Source organism: Clarias gariepinus, chromosome 19, assembly GCF_024256425.1.
Source record: "Clarias gariepinus isolate MV-2021 ecotype Netherlands chromosome 19, CGAR_prim_01v2, whole genome shotgun sequence".
Lineage (NCBI taxonomy): Eukaryota > Metazoa > Chordata > Actinopteri > Siluriformes > Clariidae > Clarias > Clarias gariepinus.
This window is the reverse complement of record NC_071118.1, coordinates 7,255,063-7,274,103: the sequence shown is the minus strand read 5'-3', so window position 1 is coordinate 7,274,103 and position 19,041 is coordinate 7,255,063. Positions and strand designations below refer to the sequence as shown.

General features: G+C 39.3%; 1 protein-coding gene across 5 annotated transcripts in view; it reads left to right on the top strand.

Moving 5' to 3' along the window:
- Window positions 1-19,041, top strand: part of nrg2a (neuregulin 2a) — a 98,967-nt gene that overhangs the window by 39,497 nt on the left and 40,429 nt on the right. For 4 of the 5 annotated variants that reach the window (XM_053479297.1, XM_053479295.1, XM_053479298.1 and 1 more), the window contains exons 2-3: window positions 10,307-10,469; window positions 10,888-11,006. In XM_053479297.1, coding sequence (XP_053335272.1) covers window positions 10,307-10,469; window positions 10,888-11,006 — 282 coding nt within the window. Of the gene's footprint in view, window positions 1-1,583; window positions 1,839-10,306; window positions 10,470-10,887; window positions 11,007-19,041 lie in introns of those variants that run through there. The other variant, XM_053479299.1, reaches the window with a different exon arrangement.

Below are 19,041 nucleotides of genomic sequence, written 5' to 3'. Positions count from 1 at the left end.
TTAAGGAAGCCCTTATGCAGAGACTCTTTTGGTCTTCTATCTTGTATTCTTATCTAAACAGAGGTGCTTTGCTTAAGGGCACAACAATAGTGGGGCTCATCAGAGGGATTTAAGCCCGTGGCCCTCGAACCAACAGCCATTTTGTGCTTATCTTGATCAAGCACTTGCCTCATAGGTTGCAGGTGTGTGAATGAGATTTAGCCTTTAATAGATAGACTATGTTTCATGTGAGATACAAGAGCTATGTTAAAAGGAGAAGAGTTATTTTATTTTTAGAGTTTATTAGATGTTTTTCATTTTTGTGTTACTTATTATTATTATATTATTAGTGTGGCCACCTGTTGCTTTTCCGAATTTTGCCAGCCCCCTTTATCTTGTACGTTAATGAGAATATGACTGCATGCTTTTTTAGAGATGAACTGCAGGGTTGATGCATCTCATCTCATACCATACCAATGCTGAGCTAAAAATATCCGATACATCCATTATACACAAAAATTACATCTCTCAACTTATTAGATCATATACAGTATACTTATAATCTAATGCAAGTATAGATATGTATTAGATCATGATTAATACTTTGCCATGTAATTATAGAGGTTTTTATCCATTTTTCTCACGTCTATGTGTGAATACATAAGTAAAGATGATATCAGATACTTCAGCGTAGTCTTGTTTAGTCTGACATTTACTCAGGACGTTTTTTTTCCTAAAAGGATATCTTTACTTTTTTTTTTTTACGTCAGGTTGTCTTTTCTGCACTTTACATAAACACTGGCCTTGACTGTGAGGGTGTGCGTGTGTCGGGAAGCAGTCAGCTTTACTCAGCTCTGTGCATGTGTAAGATCTGTCTGTAGAGACTGCTCACGACGGGACACGCCGAGACTTGCTTACAGTAGAGGGTGGGAGACGACACAAAGCATAGTGTGGGGGAAGGAGGAAGGGGAAATAAAGTTTAAAAAAGAAGAAAAAAAAGTGAGGAGGGAGGTTGAAGAGAAGGATGTGGCCCTGTCATGTCACATGCCTTTATTTTATCACTGCTTATCTGGATATCTAAATAGACCTCCTAGATGCTCATTCCGGTTTTGCTGCACCATCAAAAAAGAGAGTTCATGTTCCTTGGAAGTTTTTCGACTTTGTATTATAAGCTGGTTTGGTAAGGGGTGTTGCCTTATACAAAGGGACCCGAGCATGGGACAGTCTCCTTAAGCTTTACGCTGAGGGCATCGTATAGGCTTTCTGTAGATTCTGACCTGAGGCCATAGTGGAGGCGCAGATAGGAAGGTGAGCAGGAGTGGTCTAAGCTCCACAGGGTTCCCTCTGCTGTAAGCGCCACCCTCGGGACTCATCATGTTTATCTGAAGCCTTCAGTCAAGGAACAGTTAATTGTCTGACAGCAGTGGGAAATGCCTCCCTAGCTCCCTCCTTCTCCTTCTATCCCTCCCCTTCTCCTTCTCCTTCTCTTTCCTTTACTCGTGTTCTCCCTCCCTTTCCCTCTCTCGCTCTCCACTGTCTTCTTTTGCCTGTATTCTCTCTCTGTCACGAGTAGGTGTTTCCCTTCGTGATGGGACCGAGTGTATATAGGGCACGAGCTCTCAGACAAGTTCAGAGTCTTAAGCGCGCCAGCCACACGCTTCCCCTTTAGGACTATTCCTGATTCTCATTTCTGCCCAAGTCTTCTTTTTTTTTGTACCCCCTTGAGTGGATTTACACTTTTTTTGACACTATCATGTCAGAGGAAAGACGGGAAGAAGGAGAAGAAGGAAAGAAGGAGAGGAATGGGAAGAAAAAAGGTAAAAAGGAGCACAAGGGAAAAAACAGTGATCTCACTCAAGGTAAAGAAAGACACAACACGCAAAGGTGTGAGTGTGTGGATGTATGCATGTTTGTACGTGTGCTGCCGACAAGGGAGGGGTGTGAGACTCAAGGGGAAAAAACGCACACCCCATCTTGTCAAAGCTTGCTGCCTGCTTTTGTCACACAGCAGGACTTCCTAAACGGCAGCGTGTAGCGGCACATCTGGCCTCCTTGACCTGTGTTTGTAACTGTGCATGAATATATGTTCGCCATGCAAGTCTCAGACTGAGCACTTCGGCACGTTAGGATTTCCATGCTCCTACGTCAACCAGCTCTGCCTAGATGTTTCACGACTTTTACAGTTGATTCCTGTGTTCAGGATCTTAATTAGCACTTATGTGAATTTCTCTTCATGCATGTTTTTAAAAGACCAGGCAGGAGCTCCTATTGATTCATTTCCATGCTGTACCTGAAGGAGGCTGCACTGCTGGGTGTCTGCAGCTCCTACTGCAGCTGAGCCTTAAACTATAGATATCCTCTTACAATGTGACAGAGATTACTGTTTGAATGAATGCCATTCTCAGAGAAGCTCTTAAACGGCTAATAGAGTGCAACGTGCTTGTGCGGTCTCTCTCAACGTCTGTCTGGGGTTCTGCATGCCTCAGCTTGTCACTGCAGTCTGACCTCGGGGTCATGCAGGAAGAGAAATTCCCGACCCTAATTTCCAACCATAACTATTATATACTACTATACGACAACTATTATAGACACTAAAGGATCTTCTGTGTAGGACAAAATCTTATGATATGGCAGCATGGATTTGAGCAAAAGCATGTAAATTCCATGAATTACACTGCAAAAAAAAAAAAAAAAAAGATGTCGTAGAAAGTGAAATTGTCTTGAATTTATAGTCACAATTCTGAACAATTTTTTATATATAAGATTACAACAAACCAGATGTAACATTAATAAACCTATTATTTTTAGACATATTCTACATATTAAAGTATAAATCATTTTTTAATAGCAGGTAATTTTTTCAGTGTAAAACTTTTTGTTCATGAAAAAAGCAAAGAAACAAGACAATGTTGCTTAAAGCGTAATAAATGATGTCTAGTTATACAGTAGGTTTAATAAGGTTATATTTGGTTTACTGTAACATTATAATAAGAAATAGAAGATAAATATGCCTTAAATTTTAATTTAATTCTTTTCTTTTTTTTTTGGTTTGTAATGCAACAACACACCCTTGCTGTGATTAGTTAAAACACTTGCACAACACAAATTTCTTAAAGAGACATCATGTATATTGAATCCTTATGTAATATCCGTATTGCAGATGCAAGTATTGCAATAACCATTAACAATAAAAAAAAAAAATGTTGTGCAAACCCATCCTTGAGTACATCTACTAAGGTGTAGAAAGACAGAGTAAATCAGCACGTCTTTCGGGAAGGCATCGTTAATCCTCGGAGCATTTCCTTTGATCCGAGATATCCACATTAGGTTAGTGAATTGGAACGGCATGGCAAATTATTGTCTCCTGGCGTTCCCCTCCTCCCCCACCTGCCCCCCATTCATTTACAGGATCATCCATGGCTCTTCTCCAGCCCCTGCTGGAGGTTTCTTTTTTGCTCTGTCGCCCCCGAGGCCCTGCTTCGCGTGACCTCCTTGATAAAGTGCTTTTATTATTCGCCGCAATTCTCCTGTTACTTCCTTCTTAAATGTTGTTCACTGTATTGTTTTTTATACGTATCTGTAATCTAACACAAGGGTGTTTGAGGAGCCACTTTTAGTAACCCGTGCAGCTTTCCCTCCTGGATCTCTCTTCACGCAATGCTAATCTCCTGTGCTTTGTCTAGTGGAAACAAAGCAAAGTCAGGAAGAAAAGAATAGCTGGGAGACTCAGCTTTTCTTTGGTGGCTAAGGTTAACCCTGTCACACGCATTGCTTCTTAGCGCATGCACTGATACGTTTCATTTGCTTGATGGCAAAATCACAATGAGAAAACCATGATGACTGACTCAATTAGGCGAGTTTCATGGCCTAAAAAAGGGTTTTTGATGTGTGCTGTTAAGAATAAGGTTTTAATCAGGATGTGTAACAGATTTGTATATTGTGGTATTTTGTGATATCTGTCATGGACTGTTGTTCCTTTTCCTTCCTCATGGTTGAAGTGCACCGTCTTTAGAAATGAAGAAGATTTATAACTGCCCTTCTGTTGTTAAACACCTATTGCATTCCCGGCTTACCTGGTGTGGGTTTCCTCTTTCCCCCACCCCTCTGCTTCTTTGTTTTTTTTTTTCTCTAAAAGGTTACTCTGGCAATTTTCTTGAATGGTCTAAATTGTAGATAGTTCCATAATTGTAAAGGGCCTTTAAAGTCTCCTGAGACATGATGGTGATTTTGGGCACCATAAATCAATTGGTTAAATGCTGGAAATAATGGGAAACACATACAACTTAAAAGCAAGAGCAAAATTGCAGATGTAAAAGAGTCTTTTTTTTTCGGTCCTCCTGTGCTGTTGAGTACATCAGGCAATGGGTTGCGTTGTTTCTATAGCAACGTAGATTTTTACATGGCCGGGTTACTAGCCCAACATCCAACCCTCCTCCTTCCTCATCGGGGGTTTGGGACCGGCAGAGTAATTTAGTATGGGCACAGTGTTAAGGGCCTTGCCCAAGTGCCCTACAGTGGTAACCCGGCAGTGACGGAACTCAAACCCCTGACCCTCTGATGAGCAACCCGCCGCTTCAACCACATGAGCCAGCACTGCCCCACCGAGATGTTCTAATAATGGCTATATAACTAATCAGATTTGATAAGTTGGTTTTATTTATTACAGTACCCTAATTGTATTATTGTATTATTACAGTATTACATTCTATTATTTAAATAACATCTAAATTGGAAACAGTTTTAAGACCTAACTACAGCTTTGATGACTATATAGTCAAAATTTTGCTGGCACTTCTATCACGACCATAAAATATTTTTGTCCCTTTATATTTTTATTTTATCGCGGCTTTTGCTCTTTTTTCTTTCAACTGGCCTACATTCAACAACATGCATAAGAATGAGCAAAGAAAGTTGACTCAGAAGTGGTTAGAGGTTTCCAAGGTACAGGAATGCACAAGGGCATTGATTGAATTTACCATTAACATTATTGAATTATGTGGTTTGGTTGCTTTTTACCCTCGTAGCTTTAAAATCCCAAAATCACAGGAAGATGGTTAAGGCAGCATGTCTGTAATGGCCTTAATCCTTCATTGTTTTTCGGATCTCTCCCACGGTGGTTTAAAGTCGACAGTGATTGCCATTGACGTGTCGTACGTGAAGCAATCCAGGTTAGCCCACAAAACGGTGAATAAAACTGTGTGCCACGCCAAAAAACAAATGAACCTCCGCAGGCACAATCAAAACACTGAAAGTTTTTTTTTTGTCTTGTTGTTGTTATTTTTTCTATCAAAGCATGCATGTGTATATGAGCGAGAGAAAACTGTATGCGATAAAAACAATATAGCAAAGGGAATGATTTTGTTAACAATTTAAAATAAGAATGCTCTAGTAATACCGGTTTATGGATGAATCAGTACACAAATTCACACCCTAGAACCGATTAGAGTCAAGAAATCTTTATATTTGACTTCCAGAGTGATTTAAAGCAGGAATTAAACTGGTATTTTATAAAAATGTAAGACATAATCTATAACAATCGACACTTTCCTCACAGTGTTTAATGTATGTTACCAAGCAACATGCTCACTTCAGGTGAATAAACTTGTGTAATCAAAAAGAAATAAAATGCGACTATATTTAGTCATATTTAATTTTAGTCATTATCAATTGGAATGATCAGCCATAATGCCAAAATTATACCACGTCATAATTCTTCAGGCACTCGCTGGAGACTAGAAACGTTGAAACGTTTTCTTTAACGTTGTATTGTATGAACAGATAAACAGGAAAGTTCGCGCGATCTTGTAAAAATCAGCAACACTTAATGTTGCATCTCAACATGAAGCGCTGCTAGGCATTGCATTTTTTTTCCCCCTGTCATTCCCAAAGTTATTTAAAGAGTTTAGGCTGAATCTTGGAACCATCCCTAAGGCTATGCATTTCAGAGTCTTTTTTAAATGGGCAGGGCCACAGAGAGAGAGTGTCATGTGTCTAGTAAAATGTCACGGTTGTGTGAAAAGGTGGGGAAAATATGCAACCTGTGAGCTGCTTCGGCTTGTTGATCTACAACGCACATGTCGTACACACGTGCAGCAGTGGCATGCCTTGTTACAGAATGAGAAACCAGATTCAGGAGTCAAAGCTATTAAGTAAGGCTTAAGAGATAATTAGATGTGTATTATTACGTTTAAATCAATATTTCCTGTCGGTGTTCCTACTTATTTGATGAGGTTTTATTTTGTATTTACAGTACTGTGTAAAAGGTGGCACGGTGGCTAAGTGGTTAGCACTGTCCCATTGCACCTACAGGTTACGAGTTCAATTCCTGTCTCGTTTCCGTGTGCATGGAGTTTGCATGTTCTCCCCATACTTGGTGGCTTTCCGTGGTTTTCTTCCAAATTGGGCAGATTAGGCTAATAGTCGTTTCCAAATTGCCCATAGTGTGTGAATCAATGTGTAAGTGTATATATGCATTTACCCTGTATTGGATTGGCATCCCATACCCCACCTGATGCCTGGAAAAGTCTCCTAGTATAGGCTCCAGGCCCCACGCCACCCTGTTCACAGGATATAGCGGTATAGATCTAAGGCAGATCTAAGGCATTGAGACATATCATATTAAATAAATTTAAATAATGTAGATGAAATTAAGAGATTGGAACAAATGTTTTAGTGTGACAGGCTGTTGTTTATGTAACAACCTCAGCAGCAACCTCATTTCCCCTCTCGTCTGTTCCAACCACTCAGCATTCAATATCACCAGTATACCAATGACCGACCTGATCATCTGTCGTCACCTGCACCTATTTCTCACTGGTTTCTGTTTTAAGTTATATGCTTTCTGTTAATTCTTGAACAATTCAAAGGTCACCATATATCTTCTTCTTCTGAAACTGGTACAGGGACTGCTAGTAAGTGCCCAGTAAGTCCTTCAGGAAACCTGGAGAAGTATTCTTCAAGTCTACATTGAAAAAATGCAACAAAAAAAAGTGTGGCTCCTTAATAGCAAAATACTGTATGAAGAAATCAGGGTGGCTCAAGACTTTTGCACAATACCATATGCTGTTATAAATATCTGCATAAAAAAGCTTAGTAACGATTGTGACAGAAGTTCAATCAGACTGCATATTGATAAAAACTATAAAGAAGGATAAAAAACAGGACCACAAGGTTCAAGAAACAGTAAATCAAACCAGTTTCAGATTTGGTTCTAAGAGCAGAGCTGGAATACACTCCCTGGAAAATTATTTCACTCAAGGCTTATTTGATCATCGATTGCCTTGCTTAACCAATAAGTCATTGCTGACACCAAGCTTACTGTAATTTGCTGCTAACAGCAGAAAACAATAAACCTAAAATTAAACAACATCAATAATACAAATGAATTTCAGGTATTATTAAATCCTAGTTTGTTCTGCATTATCTATGGATCTCTGAGACCAGCATTTTCGTGGTTAAGGGTATGATCAAATAACTACAAGATTGCGAGTTCAGTTCCCACTGTTGATTGTTTGTGAATGATCCTTAACCCTTACCGCTCAGCTGTCTTAATTCTATGTGGCTTTGAATAAAAAGATTTGAGAATAACTACTGAAAATGTTTGTAATTTAACACTAGTTTTATCCAGTCAGCAGCACAAAACATAATGGTCATGGTCTGTAATTTGCACTGTACTGTATATTTACCCTTCGTCGTCTATATTAATCAAATTATGAAATGTATAACTTTTTTTCATTTAGGGATTCATGGTAAAACATGTGTGTGTGCTAATCATACTACTGTTAAAGATGTGGTAAATGGAGATTAGGCTAAAAACACCGAAGTATTCATTTTAAGCGCACAAGGCATTGATCTATGACTTAACTAAAGCCGGTCCTGCTTTCCTATCACACAGTATCCATCTTTCATTGTGCTGGAGCAAACCACAAGCCTTTGTGCATCTATTGGATTCTCAGATGTGTTAACAGTGGTAAAAAGCTGAGCTCCTAGCCTTACTTTTGGCTTTTGGAGAGGTTTAGGCTTTGTAGCTTTAAAATGCCACTGGCAACCCAAGAAGGAACAATACCAACCACCACATTCATTCACTAAAGAACCAAAGCACCAAAGAATCTGACACCATACTTGTACAAAAGTATGCCAGGCCTTAGCACAATATCAGGAATGCTACACTATATAGACTAAACTATTTGACCAAAACTGCAATGACATTGTATCCAAATACATATACTTTAATATGAAGTTGGTTCTCCATTTGCAGCTAGAACAGCTTCCACTTTTTCTTGGAAGAGTGTCCGCAACATTTTGGAGTGGTTCTATGGGAATTCTTGCCCAATCATTCTGTAGAGCATTTATGAGGTCAGACACTGATGTTGGAAGAGAAGGTCGGGCTGGCAATATCCGTTTCAGTTCATCCCAAAGGTGCTTGATGGGGTTGAGGTCACAGGGCTTTGTGTGGGCCAATCAAGTTCTTCCATACCGAACTCATTAAACCATGTCCTTATTCCTTATTAGTCCTTGCTTTGTGCACTAGGGCACATGTTGGAATAGAAAAGGACCTTCACCAACTGTTGCCACAAAGTTGGAAACATCATATTGTCCATGATGTCTTGGCATGTTGAAGTATTAAGATTCCCCTCCACAACGGGCCTGATTAAAACACCGGAGTTCAATAATAACATGTTTGGCCAAATACCTTTGTCCATATAGTTTATCCTTTCAATTAACAAAATTTATCCTAAATATACTAGGATGGAGAAGTGGGCTGGGTCCTAAAGATTTAAGCTCATATTTCATGTTTAGCATCTTTAATTAATGTATTTTTTAGGTAGACTGGGTTACTCATTATCTGCTTCTTAGGAATTTGTTTATAGCCATATAGTACTTTCAAATGATATAACTTTTTTTTTTTTTGAGTAGCGTCCTGCAGGTTAAAATCTAGCAGGTTACCATCTTTTCGAGTTAGCTTGCTAGTTTACTTACTACCATAATATCCTTAATTACACATAGCTTATGTTGTTGTTTCTTTTCAAAATCTTATAAATACTAGACATCTAAAGTATACTTGTATCCAAACAACATACTGTAAATCCAAAGAAAAAACAAAACAAAACAGGACAGTCAGTTTTTGGAAAGTAGCAAATATAGCTACATATGCAAAAAGCTAACTGAAGATTAGCTCACCACACAATCATAGCCACTTCACTGCCTCCTAACCTCCAGGGATCAATTAGCATTCTATGCTATTAGCAATGTCAATACTGCCGGGCTTCCGACGCATTTTCAGTATTAACCTACTATTTTAACCTGTCCTGTTACACAGTCATATACCGGGGTGAGTTCCCATCTGTACGTCTTGTGTAGGTGCTGGACCGACTGATGAAACGTCCTCGCCCTGCTGTACATTCCCCCTGGCCACATTGTGCCTGACTACTTATTAGCCTCCTCTCTTTGGTGTCTGTGTGTATGTATATGTCTGTGTGTGTGTTATCTAAGCTCTAATGTTTGATGTTGGTTTGAGTTCTTCCAGCTGCTTTACTGTTTCTCTTTCATTTAATAGCTGCAGACATGTTGAAGGCCAAAGTCTACTCCCTGTTTACAATTAATTTGAGAAGCATTAGTATAATCAATCAGGGTTTTTTTTTTCTGCTCTCGACACAGTGAAAACGCTAGGCAATATGGTTCTTATCACTGAGTCTTTTAAGTGTTTAGTTTTGGTGGTCGGGAGTGTGGTCCTTGCTAGCTGTAATCAGCAAATTCATTTAGACAAGAAAAACTGAGAGAGGGAAATCATGATATGCAATATATTTTTCACTTGCTACTTTCTTGAGGCAAAAATTATATCTAGGAAATTTCATCCATCCATTTAGGAACCTCTGTAGTCCACCTATATACTGTGGAGGCAAATGGTTACCATTGTATTTATTCACATTTTTACAACCGTGTTAGGACCTCCAGTCAACATTATCTAGGTCATTGCACAGTCATCCCTGTGTTTATGTACTTATGTTCTTATGTATGGTTTATACCCTTTACATCCGCTACATTGTGTGCATTTTAATGCCCTTTATAGCCAAAATCAGGCACAGAAGTATTGCACTGGAAGGAATTCATACACTACTACTGAGCATAATAGCTTGTATTAGAAAAATGTGTACGGTGTCTAGTGAAAACCTCTGCCCAGATGAATGTCTATCTGCTTCAAGTCTTTTAAGCCATGCAAATGTGTCTTTGTTGCCACATTCAACAAATGATCCATGAAAAAACATGTTTGCACTAATACCAATCAAGTAAGCGTAATCTGACTCATTTGTTCTTGTTTTGTTTCTAGGAGCTCCTACAATAAAACCTTTGCGGAGCCCAATGGTGGTGGCAGAAGGAGACCGGCTAACAGTGAAGTGTGAAGCTTCGGGTAAATCTCCCCTGTCCTATAAGTGGTACAAAGATGGAAACGTTCTGAATAAGAGCAAACAAGTCAGGATCAGAGCCAAGAAGTAAGTGTGCGCTTAGCAATCATATCTGCATGTATCTATTGGATCCCAGAGTGAAAACACTTCGATTTGTTTGAGCGGAATAGAACAAGAAACCTCCTATTATTTATAAGAACCTAAACCATAGCTCAGATTACAAAGCAAATAGCCTGGGTGCTCCCTTATATAGTGTTTCACATCATAACACATTATTGGTCATGTTTGCTCCTAAATTTACTGTTGCCTGGATTGCAGCCATATTAGAGCCGTCTGTAATATAAAGCTGAATGTTATACAGTATTATCTTATTGAATCTTTGTTTAAGAGCATTGTTTTGATCTCTAATCTGCTGTTGCTAGGTTTGGACTTAAGAATGTGTGGTTAGGTTTAGGCGATCCAAAGTCATAGTAAAGTCCCATGACCCAATATCTCTGTGTTGCAGGAAAAACTCCAAGATCCAGATTACTAGTGCTCGACTGGGGGACTCTGGGAATTACATGTGTGTAGTGGAGAACGACAGTGGGAGTAGCAACAGCACAAGCACCGTTCATGTCCAAAGCAGTAAGTAACCATAATCCATGGTGGGTTAATAATCGTTGTTGTTAGTCTTTCGGCTGTTGTTGGTTTTCCGACGGGGGTTGGCACAGCGGACCATCCAACCTGCACACAACTTGGCACGGGTTTTATGCCTAATGCCCTTCCTGACACAACCCTCACATTTTATTCGGGCTTAAGACCGGCATTGCATTCAGTGGCGAGAAACCTACCACTGAGGGTGGGCTTATAATTAAATCATTCAACCCAACAGTTGTTTAAATGCTGCGACGTTTCACCGGTGTCCATATTGAAACATTGATCATTAAAGTTCCACTTCAGCCTTTGATGGTTATGTTTTTTTCTTTTTTAACAATACAGTAGTATTGTTACAGGCTTTCAGACTTTCTGCATGTGAGTTGGAATTTTAAAAGCTTTTTCTCCTATGAGTTTTACTTTAACGTGCCAATGAAACCGGTCTTCACTTTGAACTTCACTTTTGGCTAGTCACTGTGTGTCTTGATTTGGCAGTTTGTGGCCACACTTTTATCCACAGAGTTCCTAACAGGCAGGCAGAAAGGGCTAAAAAATTGTTACGGTTTCTCACTTATTACCTTCTGTTTATGGACTTGATTATATGGTCACCATGGTCCTTGCACTATTTCTTGTACTTACACTGCTGAACACAAGGTGTGCAAACCCTAGAACTTTGCCTGGAGCAGGAAACTTTGGTTGATTTATGGAGGTTTCCAGGTGATTAGCTGACTCTCTTTCTTCTGTGGTTAAATGAATGATAGGGTGTCACCTATGACCGGCATATATGTAGGAAACAATTGCAATTCTAGTACATTTTTATGCATTTTGGCTTTTTTTCCAGTAGGACTAATTAATTAATTTGGGACTTGCTGCTTTGTCGCACTGGAAATATTTACAAATGAATACGCTTTTTTTCTGGATTCTATGCTTTTTTTTTTCTTTTTTGTTTTTTTTGGTTCTTATTTTTGTCTGTTTTTTTTTTACTACACTTGTCTTCTGGATTTTTTTATTATCCTGAGCTTGATGTTACCTCATCCTCCTGGACTAGTTTTTCTTTGCTCTAACTGGTGTGTCCTGAAACTAACTCTTCTACCAGCCAGCTGTGAGCTCTCTTCTTGTGAACCTGGCGCCATGTTGGTCTATGTGCTGGTGAGTAATTGTGTACTCTTTCATTAGTTGTGCACTGTCAGTATTGCTAAGCCTTTCATCCTACTCCTGATTTTACTGGTCGGGCTGCTGGTGTTGGCTAACACAACTGTACTGTGTGGGTTTGATGTAGCTCTCCACCTGAGTTTTGGGAGGGTGTACTGTCTTTTTTTTTTCTCTTCTGCATGGTTACTTGGTAATTATGTGCTCTTGTTGTAGCTCTTTGATAGGTTTTTACAGGTGTATTTTTTATGTCTGTGAGTGACCGTAGTTCTGTAAATCACCGATGTCACCAAAAACCTGTTAAACTATTTTCCTTTCCAAACACCCATGCTTGGTTTGCCATACTTAAAGTATGGCTGGTGTCAGTAATTCTGTATTGTTTTTCGTCCTCGGGATGCATTTTGCTCCACCAGATGCCGCGCTACTGTTTATTGCATTGCCAGCAGTGTGACCCTTACAATCTGGTCAAGCAAGCAATTCAAAAATCAATGGCTATAACCCAGGTTATTGATTTCTCCGCCTCTTTCGGAAGGTGGCTGCTCATAGTCACATCAGAAATGATATGTCAATGCAGGATGGTGAAATTTACATTGCTAAATTGCTGTTTCATAACCTATAAAGCTCTCTTGTTTATTGATTGAAGGAAAACTCTAAATTTTGAATCTTACTCTTCTGAGCACTCATTGCCCCACATTGTATCCAGTCATTCATTCTGATCCCTAATCCCTAAAGCCCTAATCATCTCTTACGCTATACCTAAACTGTCCCTTTAGCAGTACTGGTATCTTGAAACTGATAGTCTGGAACTCTGTAATTAAGGGCTTATTACCAATTTGACATTTATACCCAAACTACTAGAAATATCTAAACAACCAATTAGCCACTCAACAACCATTCTGCTCTGCCATTAGCAGAGATTCCTGTTGATGTCATACAACTGTAGCAGCTTTTGAAGGAATGACTAATAGTCCACTTCTCTTTCCTGACTCTGGTGCCCTCTGTATTCCTATTTTGCCAGACTTTAATACAACCCTTTTAAACAATGAGTCATGCCATTCTTCTGTCTTGTCTCTTTTCATTAGCAATTACATTCTCTCTATAAGTTAAAGTCCATGTTCTGTACAGTATATTCACCTTATCTACAAATGCTCTTTGTCTCTTAAGGCTCATTTCTCGGTTCCTTTGATTTTTATCTTATATATTGTCCCTGCTCTTAATGTAATTTCATACTGGTGTGTCATACTTGATGGTTTCCTGTAGAAAGGTTAATTAAGACTGTGATCCCACGGGCCGAGTGGGACCCAACAAAAAAGTCAAGAGAGCTGGCAGTTATTACTGCTGGAAGTACAGTATACGGTCAGATATAAAGCTTGTGGGACATAGAAGTGCTGCGTGTATTACCATGATAGCGTATAGAGTGCTTACCTGGCACTGCATGACACATCTTCTGCGACATTCAGTCATCAGTAATGGCTTTGTCCTGGTCAGTGTCATGCTGGTTAGCTATATTTTTGTTCAGTAGAACCAAATAAGTTAACTGTAAGAGCGGTTGGAACTGGTCAAGATTGTTTGCTGGAAAAATCAGTTCCATAATGCACAAATAAGTCATGCGATTCATGAAAGTATTTTGTGATTATATTTATTTACAGACTGACAAATATGCATTTACAAAGCGTGCACATCCCTGCATTTGTCTGTAGATTTCCGCAATTGATTAACAAATGCATATTTTTTTAGAAAAAAAATGGCTCATACAATTTCAGCCAGTAACATAAACGTCAATTAGAAGGTATGGTTGAATGACTATATTGCATTATATCTGCACAATGATGCGTAGTCTACATCATTGTCTAAACTGTAGTTAACTAATATGTGTAATCATGCACAGCAGGAATGGGCTTGTCAGATTTTTATACATAATTGTGGATTGGAGGCAAATTAACGTTCCATAATCTGTTCATTCCAGTGATACTGTATATGTATGGCGGCATGGTGGCGTAGTGGTTAGCACTATTGCCTTGCACGTGCAGGGTCCAGGTTTGATTCCCATTTGATTTCCTTCTGTGCTTGCTGGGTAAACCGGCTTCCTCCACCATTTTTTTATCGTAAATACAAAACATGCAGATTGGGCAAATTGGTTGTAAAAATGGAAATAAATACAATGGTCACAACTTACGTCCATTGTCTCTAGTTGGACTACAGAGGTTCTTGGATGAAGAACCTCAGATGGATGGGTGGATATGCAGAATACAGTGGAACCTTGGATTGCGAGCATAATTCGTTCTGGAAGCGGGCTCGTATTTCAAAACAATTGTAAACCAAAGTAATTTTTTCCTTTAGAAATAATGTAAACTAAAAATATTAGTTCCACAGGCCAAACATAAAAATAAATGCATAAAAATAATTAATACAAAACATAAAGTAAAAATAAAACTAATTAACATACACTTTACCTTTAAAAAGTAGTGCGTTTGTGTATGTGTGTGAAGCTAAAGTAAGAGAAGAGAAGGAATTAGACACAAAATTAAAAGAAGTTTTACGTGCACACACGTGGTCACAGTGTTATAGTAAACAGTACATGTGCGCATGGATGTTGATTATACCAGGAAAAGACGAGCACTAAGACCCATCAGGGGAGACGATTACCCACCATTCCGCAGCACAAGAGAGAAAAAGCGTTTTGATCACGTGTCGCTCGACGTCAAAACAAGAAGCGCATGCTTAATACATCATACTCGGTACTCGTAAATCAAGACGTGTTAGTTTTCCAAGTCAAAATTTATTTAAAAACCTTTGCTCATTTTGCGGAACACTCGCAAACCGCGTTACTCGCAATCCGAGGTTCCACTGTATATACCCTTGTTCGTTGGCTAAAGTTGTAGGAGATATCTGATAGGTTGCAGGAAAATTCATCTGTGATTCGAAGCATGTCCTAGAAGTCTTAAAAATCCACACACAAATGCAGGGACATACACTAATGGGGAGCGGTCTGTAAATGCAGATTTATCATTCTGTAAATAAATGTAAGTGCAAAATACATTGGTGAATTGCGTGGCATTTATATGTGGGTCAAAAAATACATTTGTGAATTGCGTGACAATTATTTGTGAATTATGAAACTGATCTGCCTCTATAATAACCCGTCTTACGGAAATCCTATAGTCCACAAGACAAAACTGGATTCTGCGGAAGGCAGATCAATCAATGTCATGACTCTCAGAATGAGCTATTTAATCAAGACTGAGCTGACAGATTTCCTTTTCTTCCAAAACAACAATGTCTTTCCCTTTAAGCTTATCTTCATCTTGCCGTTGTTATTTTTTATTGTTTGTTTTTTTTGATGTAAGTGGCCTTGAGTGACTATATTAATTAAGTTATTATTTATTTGTGTGCATAGGGTTTCCTTGGTTGCTTTTCACTGTCTTTTGTATTTTTGCAGGAGCTGTTTGAACAGGACCGAGTTATTTCTTTTTGAAAAACAGCTTAGCTGCCACATTGATTTTGATGGCGTTGTCCATAGGGCAAACCCACTGACAAATTATTTCCTCAAGGGGGTATTAGTCTTGTATTAGTTTTTATTAAGCTTTTGCCAAGTTGTGAGGCCTGGTTCCTCTGGAGCTGCCAATAGCATCTGACGCATATTGTGCAGCTTTTCTTTTAGAAACAGGTTTAAAGATACATGCTGTAATTATTTTTTTTTTGCTATCTAGGAATTATAGATAGGTTGTGAATTGATGCATATGTTATGAGGTTACTTTTTTTTTTTTTTTGCAGTGGGCTAACAGTAAAACCCAACTATCGTTTTTCACAATAGGTATGGTTAGAACAAGGTAAGATCAAGGTACCTAGTTGTTATCTTGTCAGTTGTTAGTATCACATGTTTCTAAGATGACAAGAATGACGCCATATGTATACTTGAAATTTAACACAGACCAAGGTTCACATCCTGACTAGGAAGTCTTTTCTCAGCAAGAGAAGTCTTGAAGGTTTTTTAATCAAACTAGATTAGAGCAAGTAGAAAAAAAAAGATGACCATTTGGGCCCTATTTTTAAGTGTTTCTATTAAAAAACATGTACAGCTTCCCTCACCTCTGAAAGCTTCTTTGCTGCTTGTTGAACACCACTTGTCTAGCATATGCATTTCCACATGAATGTACTGTAAGACGAGCTCAAGGCCACTCTTTGCATATTACTGTAGATAGATGATATCAGGACATTGGTGCCGTTTGTTTGCTGTATGGTAGCAGGATGCTTCAAGGTCATTTCAAAGTCAAAAAATCCTGATGCAGAAGGAATCCAGGTGAGATGAAACTTATATTTCACTTAAAGTTGTGCTTGCTCTACCTGTGAGCCTTCATCATGGTTGCAAATTTGAACAAATGCCATATAGTGTTATATATATGATATATGTACTCCGGTTTCCACAGACAGTGCAAAGATATGCAGATTAGGCTAATTGGCGTTCCCAAATTGTCCGTAGTGAGTGAATGCATGTGTGAATGTTGACCAGAGAGCCTTCCACAGTCATAAAAATAAACACAATGGAATAAATACAATGATCATCAGTCGCCTCCACCTGTGGCTCAGTAACTTAGTGGTTTACACTGTCGCCCACACCTCCAAGTTCTGGGTTCGATTCCAGCCTCAGATCTGTGTGCATGTTCTTCCTTGCTTGTTGGGTTTTCACCAGGTGCAAGGTTTCCTCCCACAGTTCAAAGACATGCAGATTAGGCCAATTGGTGTGTGCACTGTGATAGATTGTCACCCCGTCTAGGGGTGTACCCTGCCTCGTGACCCAAGTCTCCTGGGATCTGCACCAGGCCCCTCGTTACCCTGTGTACAGGTTAAAGCAGTATAGGTGATGAGTGAGTAACCATTGGACTACCGAGGTTTCTTGATAGATGGATAAGAATGAATGTTGGTAAATGTTACAAAAATCTAAATTTATTGCTTGTTCAAAACTGTTCATCATAATAAGATGTGGATAAGCTATAGATAATTAGATAGAGTGCAGCAAGTTCTACAGGCATTTATGTGATGGGTTGATTTTGTATAATGAAGCACATGTGGTGTTTATTATGTTATTATGTCTTATAGCAGAAGGCTGGATGGTTGCCCTTGCAGTGAGATTTAATAGGCTGGGGAGGGTTGAAGGCCACACTTCTTGCCATAACATAGGCGGAAAAATCCAAATAAATTTGATGGTGTGTATGTCTGCATATATATATGCATAACTCCATGTGTGTTTTACGTATTTATATAAGGCTTTTCTCACTTTCGTAAGTGCATAGTTGGCTGCTTTTCCATACTGAGGTTACCCCAGGTATCATTTCCCCTATATCAGGTTGACAGTGTGGACGCAGCACCTCTCCTGCTTTCACTTAAAAGAGTCATGACCATTGAGTTGCTGCAGCAGTCGCTGCATGCATGTGCGTGCGAACAAACAGGCATGTATCTCTGAGTAGGAGTATGTCTTAAGTAATTTGAAACAAGCCCAGGATTTCTAGCATGGCTGTGGTGTGTAGTTGAAGCCTCCAGGCTGGGATACACCCACATCGCCTTTTGAACATATAGCAACCCCAAGAAACAAGAAACACTGAGCGGGAGATTCAGCGCTCCCCAGCTTTAGGTGACGTTGGATTATTATAACAGTGCAGGAAATACCTTGAACCTGACAGGTTTTTATAATATTGATAAAAGTTTTTTTTCCCCCAGCTTGGTTAGGGGGAGCCGAAGATGAGGAACACACCTATCGTTTATGTCGCTGTGCTGTTCTGACACACAGTGGGGGTTTAGAGGGAGAGAGAGAGAGAGAGATTAATTTATTCAGTGCGCTGACTCGGTTGATTTCCATCCTAAGGTCAGTGAAATGGCTACTGCTGTGGAAGGCTGCAGTGCTGTGAGGCTGCTGCAGCATCATGAAGCCGCAGTGCTATCTGTGTATGTGCGCACGCCTGTCTGGCGATGGGGTGGGCAAAACCACAAGAAGTAAAAGAGGGAAAATACAAAAAGATGAAACCCAGAGTAACTTACCTCTAATTTATTGGTAGGGTCTTGACTTAAGACAGTCATATGGACATATGACAAATATCACTCAGATCTGGCGTTCTCGTCCCCCATGCAATAAAGACAAAGAGGGTGAGTCGAAAAATTATCCGCACTCGGGTTATATTAAAATTTCTGTTGCCCGTACTGTCTTATCAGCCCTTTCCGATCAACGCTACTGTCACTCCAACACCTGTTGCCGAAAAGCATAAAAAGTAGCATTTGGATATCTGCAAAAGAATTTGGACTGATACTCTTAGGAAGTTGAAAGAGAATCATTAATGGTGACGAAACATTCATCACTTAAAGCCTGAGAGTCAAATGGAGTATGGAATGGAAACAACCTCAATCACCGACTAAGAAAAAAGTCACCCATCAGCTGGACAATTGATGCTTATAGTTTTCTGGCTAGTATTAAAACATTATCAGGAAAAAGGTTCAACAATCAACAGTGCTTGTTACAGCCAGTGAGATGCTTATTGAAAAGCTAAAGCCTAAACTTTGGATTAAATGAAGAGGATTGCTATCCAAGGGCGTTGTGATCTTGCATGGCGATGCACGTCCGCACATTTCTGCCTACACTGACGTCACTCTGCAAAAACCTTTTAGCATCCTCCCTGTACAGTAGTCCTGATCTTGTTTTATCGGACTTTAACCTGTTTGGTCCCTGGAAAGCAGTCCTATAAGGATGAAGATTCCATTCTGATGAAGTACTGAAGACAGCAGGGCATTCGTTTTCTCGTAGTCCAAATATTCTAATAATGTTAATTCGTCCATGTATATTGAGTCAATTCCTACAAAGAGGATTTCGCTAAATGTTTACATAAAGAAG